We start from the raw sequence: 12,840 nt of genomic DNA, 5'->3' as shown, positions 1-12,840 counted from the left end.
TAGACGATGCAAGGCATTAGTGAGGTTATAAAGCTTTCGCCTGTTAAAGAAAGGAGACTGATCCAATGCAGCACAGACATTCGCGTGCCACGCTGTCACGACCCAGACGCACACCAGTGCGCAATCATATGGGAGCCGCGCTGAGCGCACCTCCAAGCGCGTCTCGCTGCCGGCGACGGCCGGGTATGAGCCCGACGCTCCAGCGCCATCCATTTTCAGGGCTAGTTGATTCGGCAGGTGGGTTGTTACACACTCCTTAGCGGGTTCCAACTTCCATGGCCACCGTCCTGCTGTCTATATCAACCAGGGTGAGCCTCACCCCTTTCGTGAGCGCACTGCGCGCGGAGTGACCCCTTATACGCGCCCCCGGCAACAGGGGTGGCGGGCAGGTAAGCTGCGCGGGCAGGTAAGCTGCGCGGGCGGAGCGCGCGGAGTAGAGATGCGCGGTTTGCGGACACAACCGCGGAGTCCGCGGATTATCCGCGGATCGGGCGGATGAAATTAAAAAAACTAAGATTTTATCCGCTCGCGGGTCGGGTCGGGCGGATTAATTTTTTTTTTTTTTTTTTTTTTTTTGCGGGTGGCAGTTAAACCAATTCGGAAATATATATACATAGTTAAATGTTGTTACCCACATACGAAAAACGAGCAGGCACCTGCTGCATATGCCACAACAGAAGAAAAAAAAAGAAAAGAGATGGACACTTTTACGGAGCGGAGAAGGGACGCCTCGCCGGGGTCCTGGACCGAGGCCCCTTCCCCCGAGAGGGCCCCACCGGGAGCCGTAGCTGAAGCGATCCGCGAGAAGGGCCCGACGCACGTCCAGGGTCACTACCGCGCCCACCGCACCGACACCCCGCCTCGTCCGCTTTCGCCGCGGCCGGCGTCACGCGCAGCAGGTAAGCAGCTTACCTGCCCGCCACCCCCGTGGCCGGGGGCTCGTAACATGGGTCACTCCGCGCGCTCCGCCCGCGCAGCTTACCTGCTTGCCACCCCTGTTGCCGGGGGCGCGTAACAGGGGTCACTCCGCGCGTAGTGCGCTCATGAAAGGGGTGGGGCTCACCCTGGTTGATATAGACAGCAGGACGGTGGCCATGGAAGTTGGAACCCGCTAAGGAGTGTGTAACAACCCACCTGCCGAATCAACTAGCCCTGAAAACGGATGGCGCTGGAGCGTGGGCCCATATCTGGCCGTCGCCGGCAGCGAGACGCGCTTGGAGGTGCGCTCAGCGCGGCTCCCATATGATTGCGCACTGGTGTGCGTCTGGGTCGTGACAGCGTGGCACGCGAATGTCTGTGCATTGGATCAGTCTCCTTTCTTTAACAGGCAAAAGCTTTATAACCTCACCATACCTGCCAACTTTTAAATCAGAAAAACCTAGTAGCCAGGGTCCAAGGGCCGCAGGCCCCGGTAGGTCCAGGACAAAGTCCTGGTGGAGGGTTCAGGGCTTCGCCCCCTGACGCAAAATGACTATTAGCATTCAGACAGGTTAAAATGTTGCTAAAACCATCACTTTTCTATCAGTCACAGTGACTTTTCAAAACAAAAATATTACAGCAAAAATCATATGGGTTGATTGACATGTTTATTCTGTAAGCTAACTTCAATAGTTTGAAATTATTTTGACAGTTAATGCCAGTTATCCTGTCAACCTTTCACAAGACTTCAATTTGTTAATTGAAAGTATAAATAGTATAAACACTTTTTACAGTATGTCGTGCTGTGAAATACAGCCGACAGGATTGCGCATGCGGTGCAGGAGAACAAAGGACTTCTTTCATTTAAGGTTTGTGATAAACCATCAAACTCATTCGTTAAAAGGACTCTATAGTAATATAAAGCGAATTTTTCTGGACATTATCATGCAAGAAAAGTTTATTTTTGGGATCGCGATCACCGCGTAATGATTTTTAAAGGTTGCATTACATTATTAACTGTCCCATGTGATCAGCCAGTGCGATTGGAAGTCCATGCTCAATTATTGCCTCCGTAAATAAAACTTCGGCATTTATCACATCCAAAGAATCTGTTTGGGCGACGAAAAACGTTGAAAGTTTTCCACTTGTATCGCTATCAACGGCATTAGACTTGTGTTTTTTTGTCCCAACGTGGTCTTTTACATCGCTAATTCCTCCGTGTCCGATCGAAAAATCTTGTCTGCACAAGGTGCAATTCGCGTAGTTTTCACCCTTTTTTTTAATTTTTTAATTAATATTAGATATATAACAACGGGCAGATGGTGGGCGGGTGAAGTTCTGATCAAACGTTACATCGGGTGGATGGCGGATGGTTGACGACTTTCTGACGCGGTTGCGGATGAAATAATTGCCTATCCGCGCATCTCTAGCGCGGAGTGACCCCTGTTACGAGCCCCCGGCCACGGGGGTGGCGGGCAGGTAAGCTGCTTACCTGCTGCACGTGACGCCGGCCGCGGCGAAGGCGGACGAGGCGGGGTGTCGGTGCGGTGGGCGCGGTGGTGACCCTGGACGTGCGTCGGGCCCTTCTCTCGGATCGCCTCAGCTACGGCTCCCGGTGGGGCCCTTCTCCGCTCCGTAAAAGTGTCCATCTCTTTTTTTTTTTCTTCTTCTGTTGTGGCATATGCTGCAGGTGCCTGCCCGTTTTTCGTATGTGGGTAACAACATTTAACTATGTATATATATTTCCGAATTGGTTTAACTGCCACCCGCCTGAATCTATTTAAAATCAAACATTTTTTTATTTCAACCGCCCGACCCGACCCGACCCGACCCGACCCGCGGATAAAATCTAATTTTTTTTAATTTCATCCGCCTGATCCGCGGATAATCCGCGGACTCCGCGGTTGTGCCCGCAAACCGCGCATCTCTAGATTGGTATGTGTTTGTTTGGCATTAAAGGAAACTAACAACTATGAACTAGGTTTACAGCATATGAAATACATTTGGCAACAACATGCACTTTGAGAGTGCAGACAGCCCAATTTTCATCAATTAATATATTCTGTAGACATACCCTCATGTCAGCAGGCCAGGGAAGCTAGGGTCGATATTCTTCTCTTGATCATCTTCGGTGGCATAAGGGACGGTGTGAGCCAAGACATCCAGGGGGTTTAGCTCGCTCGTCTGCGGGAACAAACTACCGCCCTCGCTTGCCGTGCTACCGAGGTCCTTTGTCCCTGAATTGCTCACACACTCCGGCAGATTCAATGGGGGTCTGCCGGCAAATTTCTTTGACTTTATCGTTGGAAATGCATCTGCTTTGAGTGTCGCAGGATATCCACACATTCTTGCCATCTCTGTCGTAGCATAGCTTTCGTCGGTAAAGTGTGCGGAACAAACGTCCAATTTCTTGCCACTTTCGCATCTTTGGGCCACTGGTGCAACTTGAATCCGTCCCTGTTCGTGTTGTTACACCCTCCGACAACACACCGACGAGGCATGATGTCTCCAAGGTACGGAAAACAGTCGAATAACAGAGCTGATTTGACTCGGTGTTTGAGAAAATGGCGGATTGCTTCCCGATGTGACGTCACAACGCTCCGAGAGTGAATATTAGAAAGGCGTTTAATTCGCCAAAATTCACCCATTTAGAGTTCGGAAATCGCTTAAAAAAATATATGGTCTTTTTTCTGCAACATCAAGGTATATATTGACGCTTACATAGGTCTGGTGATAATGTTCCCCTTTAACCATATTCGATAATTGTATCTAACCTACTTCCAGTTTAATGATATGAAAGCATGTGTAAATCACAAAGATTAGCATAAAAGTTTAGGTCAGGCAAATTTGAAAAAATGAACACTAATCAAAAATATTGTAAAAGTAGGGAAACTGATGAAAAATACATAACGTTAATACATTCTAACTAAATTATTGATAATATAATACAAAACCCAAAATCAGTGAAGTTGGCACGTTGTGTAAATGGTAAATAAAAACAATGATTTGCAAATCCTTTTCAACTTATATTCAATTGAATAGACTGCAAAGACAAGATACTTAATGTTCCAACTGCAAATAATCATTAACTTAGAATTTAATGGCAGCAACACATTGCAAAAAAGTTGTCACAGGGACTTTTTTACCACTGTGTTACATGGCCTTTCCTTTTAACAACACTCAGGAACTGAGTAGACACATTTTTGAAGCTTTTCAGGTGGAATTATTTCCCGTTCTTGCTTGATGTGGTACGTGGCTTGGCATTGTCTTGCTGAAATAAGCAGGGGCGTCCATGATAACGTTGCTTGGATGGCAACATATGTTGCTCCAAAACCTGTATGTACCTTTCAGCATTAATGGTGCCTTCACAGATGTGTAAGTTACCCATGCCTTAGACACTAACACACCCCCATACCATCACACATGCTGGCTTTTGAACTGTGACTGTGTGCCTAGAACAATTCAGACAGTTATTTTCCTCTTTATTCCGGAAGGACATGACGTCCACAGTTTCCAAAAATTATTTGAAATGTGGACTCGTCAGACCACAGAACACTTTTACACTTTGCATCAGTCCATCTTAGATGAGCTCGGGCCCAGCGAAGACGGCGGCGTTTCTGGGTGTTGTTGATAAATGGCTTTCGCTTTGCATAGTAGAGTTTTAACTTGCACTTACAGATGTAGCGACCAACTGTAGTTACTGACAATGGTTTTCTGAAGTGTTTCTGAGCCCATGTGGTGATATCCTTTACACACTGATGCCGCTTTTTGATGCAGTACCGCCTGAGGGATCCAAGGTCCGTAATATCATCGCTTACGTGCAGTGATTTCTCCAGATTCTCTGAACCTTTTGATGATATTACGGACCGTAGATGGTGAAATCCCTAAATTCCTTGCAATAGCTGGTTGAGAAATGTTGTTCTTAAACTGTTGGAGAATTTGCTCACGCATTTGTTCCCAAAGTGGTGACCCTCGTCCCATCCTTGTTTGTGAATGACTGAGCATTTCATGGAAGCTGCTTTTATACCCAATCATGGCACCCACCTGTTCCCAATTAGCCTGTTCACCTCTGGGAATTTCCAAAAAAGTGTTTGATGAGCATTACTCAACTTTCTCGGCCCTTTTTGCCACTTGTGCCAGCTTTTTTGAAACGTGTTGGCAAGCATCAAATTCCAAATGTACAGAGCCCCTAAAGGGACATGGGGGAATTTTTTTTTTAATAATATTTTTTTGTTTGTTTTTTTTCAGACATGTATCTCGACAAACTTTCTCGTGCGCACAAGAAACTTTTTATAAAGTTATAAAATAAAAATTTCATTTATAATTTTTTTTTATTTTTATTTTTTTTACACATGTAACTATCTCGTGCGCACGAGATACATGTCTAAAAAAAAATGTTTTTTAAATAAAAAATTATAATTTTATTTTTTATTTTTTTTATAACTTTATAAAAACATTCTCGTGTGCACGAGATACATGTCTAAAAAAAAAAAAAAAAAAAAAAAAAAAAATTCTAAAAATAAAAATTTCATTCATGTCCCTTTAGGGGCTCCGTACAAATGAGTTAATATTTGCAAAAAATAACAAGGTTTTCCATTTCGAACATTAAATATCTTGTCTTTGCAGTCTATTCAATTGAATATAAGTTGAAAAGGATTCGAAAATCATTGTATTCTGTTTTTATTTACCATTTACACAACGTGCCAACTTCACTGGTTTTGGGGTTTGTATATAACTTATGTCATAATAGTCATATTTTTTGCGCTTAAACTCCACTATGACTTTAGCTCCAGACTTCTTCTGTTTGCTGTTGTCAATACTGCCACAAGTGGTGGAAAAGTGTATGACAACTGAGTATTTTGAGTACTGAGTACTATTTTTCGGCAGCCCCAACAATGGTTAAGAAAGGGTTAAGAAACACTGAGCCACACTCTTGCGTCTTTAGGTGTAACTTACTTCTTCTTTGTGCCCTTCAGGATCCTCCACATAGACTAGGACCTCCCCGCTGCCAGCTTCCAGCGTGTCCACGGTGAACACCGCAGGGTGCAGCACCTTGTTGCCATGAGGCTCGATACCTGCCAACGGAAAGTGACGCATCTCCATTCAGGTCGCTTGAAACAACTGCCACTGCCACAAAGTGACATGAAACCCATAGAGGATCGTCTCATTGACTACTGCGGCCTCCTTTCCGGCGCGCTACCCACCGGGTCCGTAGGCTTTGACTTTGTGAGGGAAAAGCTGCTTGGTTTTGAGAGGGGCTCCCGGTTTGAGCTTGGCTTTGGGGAACTGTGACAGGTAGGTCATCACCGAGTGCTCGTCCACATCTGGATCCACTATCTCCTCAGGTGCAATCACCTAAAGAGCAACCATAAAACAATACATTAAATCTAAGTGTTTACAGTCAGCTAAAATAAGAGATAAGCGTCGACGTATCAGTCCGTTTTGTCACCCTTAATGGGGAACTGCGCTTTTTTTTTGGAAATTTGCATATTGTTCACAATCTTTATGAAATTTTTTTTTGAATACATTCTAAATATTGAATAAATAAATAGTCAATGGGAAGTTCACTATTCCGCCCATAAAATCTGATAAATAACCATTCATAAACCGCCAACAATACTCCATTTTCATTTGGTGACTTGAATATAAACAAGTATTAGTGATATTGTTCGAAGACCCTCCTCTAATGACCATAGTGCAATGTTAATGGTTGCCACTCATAAAAACACTGATTCTTGAATCCCACCTGATTTTTAATACCTTTTTCCGGCTTTTTTACTAGCTCTTCATGTGCGATCGCCTAAAGAACAAACCGACAAAACCCTATCCTAAATCGAGGAGTACTCTCTCAGCGAGAATAACACAAAAGATGTGGTTACTTGACCCTTTGAAGACCCTCCTCTCATGACCATAGTGCGATGTTAATGGTTGCCACTTATAAAAACACAGATTCTTGACTCCTGTCTGATTATTAATACTTATTTTCTGGCTTCTTTACAAGCTCTTCATGTGTGATCGCCTAAAGAACAAACCAAAAAAACACTTTCCTAAATCGGGGAGTACTCTATCAGCAAGAATAACACAAAAGATGCGGTTGCTTGACCCTTCGAAGACCCTTCTGTAATGACCATAGTGCAATGTTAATGGTTGCCACTCATAAAAACACAGATTATTGAGTCCAGCCTTAATTTTAATACCTATTTTCCGGCTTTTTTAATAGCTCTTCATGTGCGATCGCCTAAAGAACAAACAGACAAAACACTATCCTAAATCGAGGAGTACTCTCTCAGCGAGAATAACACAAAAGATGTGGTTGCTTGACCCTTCGAAGACCCTCCTCTAATGACCATAGTGCAATGTTAATGGTTGCCACTCATAAAACCACAGATTCTTGAGTACGCCCTGATTTTTAATACTTATTTTCTGGCTTCTTTACAAGCTCTTCATATGCGATCGCCTAAAGAACAAACCGAAAAAACACTTTCCTAAATCGGGGAGTACTCTATCAGCAAGATAACACAAAATATGTGGTTGCTTGACCCTTCGAAGACCCTCCTCTAATGACCATAGTGCAATGTTAATGGTTGCCACTCATAAAAACACAGTTCTTGAATCCCGCCTGATTTTTAATACCTTTTTCCGGCTTTTTTACTAGCTCTTCATGTGCGATCGCCTAAAGAACAAACCGACAAAACCCTATCCTAAATCGAGGAGTACTCTCTCAGCGAGAATAACACAAAAGATGTGGTTACTTGACCCTTTGAAGACCCTCCTCTCATGACCATAGTGCGATGTTAATGGTTGCCACTTATAAAAACACAGATTCTTGACTCCTGTCTGATTATTAATACTTATTTTCTGGCTTCTTTACAAGCTCTTCATGTGTGATCGCCTAAAGAACAAACCAAAAAAACACTTTCCTAAATCGGGGAGTACTCTATCAGCAAGAATAACACAAAAGATGCGGTTGCTTGACCCTTCGAAGACCCTTCTGTAATGACCATAGTGCAATGTTAATGGTTGCCACTCATAAAAACACAGATTATTGAGTCCAGCCTTAATTTTAATACCTATTTTCCGGCTTTTTTACTAGCTCTTCATGTGCGATCGCCTAAAGAACAAACAGACAAAACACTATCCTAAATCGAGGAGTACTCTCTCAGCGAGAATAACACAAAAGATGTGGTTGCTTGACCCTTCGAAGACCCTCCTCTAATGACCATAGTGCAATGTTAATGGTTGCCACTCATAAAACCACAGATTCTTGAGTACGCCCTGATTTTTAATACTTATTTTCTGGCTTCTTTACAAGCTCTTCATATGCGATCGCCTAAAGAACAAACCGAAAAAACACTTTCCTAAATCGGGGAGTACTCTATCAGCAAGATAACACAAAATATGTGGTTGCTTGACCCTTCGAAGACCCTCCTCTAATGACCATAGTGCAATGTTAATGGTTGCCACTCATAAAAACACAGTTCTTGAATCCCGCCTGATTTTTAATACCATTTTCCAGCTTTTTTACTAGCTCTTCGTGTGCGATCGCCTACAGAACAAACAGACAAAACACTATCCTAAATCGGGGAGTACTCTCTCAGCGAGAATAACACAAAAGATGTGGTTGCTTGACCCTTCGAAGACCCTCCTCTAATGACCATAGTGCAATGTTAATGGTTGCCACTCATAAAAACACAGATTCTTGAGTACGGCCTGATTTTTAATACTTATTTTCCGGCTTTTACGAGCTCTTAATGTGCGATCGTCTATAGAACAAACAGACAAAACACTATCCTAAATCGGGGAGTACTCTCTCAGCTAGAATAACACAAAAGATGTGGTTGCTTGACCCTTCGAAGACCCTTCTGTAATGACCATAGTGCAATGTTAATGGTTGCCACTCATAAAAACACAGATTCTTGAATCGCGCCTGATTTTTAATACTTATTTTCTGGCTTTTTTACTAGCTCTTCATGTGCGATCGCCTAAAGAACAAACAGACAAAACACTTTCCTAAATCGGGGAGTACTCTCTCAGCTAGAATAACACAAAAGATGTGGTTGCTTGACCCTTCGAAGACCCTCCTCTAATGACCATAATGCAATGTTAATGGTTGCCACTCATAAAAACAGATTATTGAGTATCGCCTGATTTTTAATACTTATTTCCCGGCTTTTTTACTAGCTCTTCATGTGCGATCGCCTAAAGAACAAACAGACAAAACACTATCCTAAATCGGGGAGTACTCTCTCAGCTAGAATAACACAAAAGATGTGGTTGCTTGACCCTTCGAAGACCCTCCTCTAATGACCGTAGTGCAATGTTAATGGTTGCCACTCATAAAAACACAGATTCTTGAGTACCGCCTGATTTTTAATACTTATTTTCCGGCTTTTTTACTAGCTCTTCATGTGTGATCGCCTAAAGAACAAACCAACAAAACACTATCTTGAATCGGGGAGTACTCTCTCAGCTAGAATAACACAAAAGATATGGTTGCTTGACCCTTCGAAGACCCTCCTCTAATGACCATAGTGCAATGTTAATGGTTGCCACTCATAAAAACACAGATTCTTGAATCGCGCCTGATTTTGAATACTTATTTTCTGGCTTTTTTACTAGCTCTTCATGTGCGATCGCCTTAAGAACAAACAGACAAAACACTATCCTAAATCGAGGAGTACTCTCTCAGCTAGAATAACACAAAAGATGTGGTTGCTTGACCCTTCGAAGACCCTCCTCTAATGACCGTAGTGCAATGTTAATGGTTGCCACTCATAAAAACACAGTTCTTGAATACCGCCTGATTTTTAATACCTTTTTCCGGCTTTTTTACTAGCTCTTAATGTACGATCGCCTACAGAACAAACAGACAAAACAATAACCTAAATCGAGGAGTACTCTCTCAGCTAGAATAACACAAAAGATGTGGTTGCTTGACCCTTCAAAGACCCTCCTCTAATGACCATAGTGCAATGTTAATGGTTGCCACTCAAAAAAACACAGATTCTTGAGTACCGCCTGATTTTGAATACTTATTTTCCGTCTTTTTTACTAGCTCTTCGTGTGCGATCGCCTACAGAACAAGCCGACAAAACACTATCCTAAATCGGGGAGTACTCTTTCAGCTAGAATAACACAAAAGATGTGGTTACTTGACCCTTTGAAGACCCTCCTCTAATGACCATAGTGCAATGTTAATGGTTGCCACTCATAAAAACACAGATTCTTGAGTACCGCCTGATTTTTAATACTTATTTTCCGTCTTTTTTACTAGCTCTTCATGTGGAATCGCCTACAGAACAAACAGACAAAACACTATCCTAAATCGGGGAGTACTCTCTCAGCTAAAATAACACAAAAGATGTGGTTGCTTGACCCTTCTGTAATGACCATAGTGCAATGTTAATGGTTGCCACTCATAAAAACACAGATTCTTGAATCGCGCCTGATTTTTAATACTTATTTTCTGGCTTTTTTACTAGCTCTTCATGTGCGATCGCCTAAAGAACAAACCGACAAAACACTATTCTAAATCGGGGAGTACTCTCTCACCTAAAATAACACAAAAGATGTGGTTGCTTGACCCTTCGAAGACCCTCTTCTAATGACCGTAGTGCAATGTTAATGGTTGCCACTCATAAAAACACAGTTCTTGAATCCCGCCGGATTTTTAATACCTTTTTCCGGCTTTTTTACTAGCTCTTCATGTGCGATCGCCTAAAGAACAAACCGACAAAACACTTTCCTAAATCGGGGAGTACTCTCTCAGCGAGAATAACACAAAAGATGTGGTTGCTTGACCCTTCGAAGACCCTTCTGTAATGACCATAGTGCAATATTAATGGTTGCCACTCATAAAAACACAGATTCTTGAGTACCGCCTGATTTTTAATACTTATTTTCCGGCTTTTTACAAGCTCTTAATGTGTGATCGCCTATAGAACAAACAGACAAAACACTATTTTGAATCGGGGAGTACTCTCTCAGCGAGAATAACACAAAAGATGTGGTTACTTGACCCTTTGAAGACTCTCCTCTAATGACCATAGTGCAATGTTAATGGTTGCTACTCATAAAAACATAGATTCTTGAGTACCGCTTGATTTTTAATACTTATTATCCGTCTTTTTTACTAGCTCTTCATGTGCGATCGCCTACAGAGCAAACAGACAAAACACTATCCTAAATCGGGGAGTACTCTCTCAGCTAGAATAACACAAAAGATGTAGTTGCTTGACCCTTCGAAGACCCTCCTCTAATGACCATAGTGCAATGTTAACGGTTGCCACTCATAAAAACACAGATTCTTGAGTATCTCCTGATTTTTAATACTTATTTTCCGGCTTTTTTACTAGCTCTTCATGTGTGATCGCCTAAAGAACAAACAGACAAAACACTATCCTAAATCGGGGAGTACTCTCTCAGCTAGAATAACACAAAAGATGTGGTTACTTAACCCTTTGAAGACCTTCCTCTAATGACCATAGTGCAATGTTAATGGTTGCCACTCATAAAAACACAGATTCTTGAGTCCCGTCTGATTTTTAAAACTTATTTTCCGGCTTCTTTACGACTCTACATGTGCGATCGACTAAAGAACAAACTGAAAAAACACTTTCCTAAATCGGGGAGTACTCTATCAGCAAGAATAACACAAAAGATGTGGTTGCTTGACCCTTTGAAGACCCTCCTCTAATGACCATAGTGCAATGTTAATGGTTGCCACTCATAAAAACACAGATTCTTGAGTATCGCCTGATTTTTAATACTTATTTTTCGGCATTTTTACAAACTCTACATGTGCGATCGCCGAAAGAACAAACAGACAAAACACTATTTTGAATCGGGGAGTCCTCTCTCAGCTAGAATAACACAAAAGATGTGGTTGCTTGACCCTTCGAAGACCCTTCTGTAATGACCATAGTGCAATGTTAATGGTTGCCACTCATAAAAACACATTCTTGAATCGCGCCTGATTTTTAATACTTATTTTCTGGCTTTTTTACTAGCTCTTCATGTGCGATCGCCTAAAGAACAAACAGACAAAACACTATCCTAAATCGGGGAGTACTCTCTCAGCTAGAATAACACAAAAGATGTGGTTGCTTGACCCTTCAAAGACCCTCCTCTAATGACCGTAGTGCAATGTTAATAATTGCCACTCATAAAAACACAGATTATTGAGTCCAGCCTTATTTTTAATACTTATTTTCCGGTTTTTTTACTAGCTCTTCATGTGCGATCGCCTAAAGAACAAACCGACAAAACACTATCCTAAATTGGGGAGAACTCTCTTAGCTAGAATAACACAAAAGATGTGGTTACTTGACCCTTTGAAGACCCTCCTCTAATGATCATAGTGCAATGTTAATGGTTGCCACTCATAAAAACACAGATTCTTGAGTACCGCCTGATTTTTAATACGTATTTTCCGGCTTTTTTACTAGCTCTTCATGTGCGATCGCCTAAAGAACAAACCGACAAAACACTATTCTAAACCGGGGAGTACTCTCTCAGCTAAAATAACACAAAAGATGTGGTTGCTTGACCCTTCAAATACCCTCCTCTAATGACCATAGTGCAATGTTAATGGTTGCTACTCATAAAAACACAGATTCTTGAGTACCGCCTGATTTTTAATACTTATTTTCCGTCTTTTTTACTAGCTCTTCATGTGCGATCGCCTACAGAACAAACAGACAAAACACTATCCTAAATCGGGGAGTACTCTCTCAGCTAGAATAACACAAAAGATGTGGTTGCTTGACCCTTCGAAGACCCTCCTCTAATGACCGTAGTGCAATGTTAATGGTTGCCACTCATAAAAACAGTTCTTGAATCCCGCCTGATTTTGAATACCTTTTTCCGGCTTTTTTACTAGCTCTTCATGTGCGATCGCCTACAGAACAAACAGACAAAACA

General features: G+C 42.2%; 1 protein-coding gene across 2 annotated transcripts in view; it reads right to left on the bottom strand.

Moving 5' to 3' along the window:
- The window catches only part of LOC133571999 (filamin-C-like), a 129,870-nt gene that overhangs the window by 94,791 nt on the left and 22,239 nt on the right, over positions 1 to 12,840 (bottom strand). For both annotated transcript variants that reach the window (XM_061924580.1, XM_061924581.2), the window contains exons 4-5: positions 6,123 to 6,273; positions 5,875 to 5,993 (exon numbers count right to left, since the gene is read on the bottom strand). In XM_061924580.1, coding sequence (XP_061780564.1) covers positions 5,875 to 5,993; positions 6,123 to 6,273 — 270 coding nt within the window. The remainder of the gene's footprint in view (positions 1 to 5,874; positions 5,994 to 6,122; positions 6,274 to 12,840) is intronic.

Source organism: Nerophis lumbriciformis, linkage group LG29, assembly GCF_033978685.3.
Source record: "Nerophis lumbriciformis linkage group LG29, RoL_Nlum_v2.1, whole genome shotgun sequence".
In the NCBI taxonomy this organism is placed as follows: Eukaryota; Metazoa; Chordata; class Actinopteri; order Syngnathiformes; family Syngnathidae; genus Nerophis; species Nerophis lumbriciformis.
Note: the sequence above shows the minus strand (reverse complement) of the source record. Positions and strands in the feature narration are given on the sequence as shown.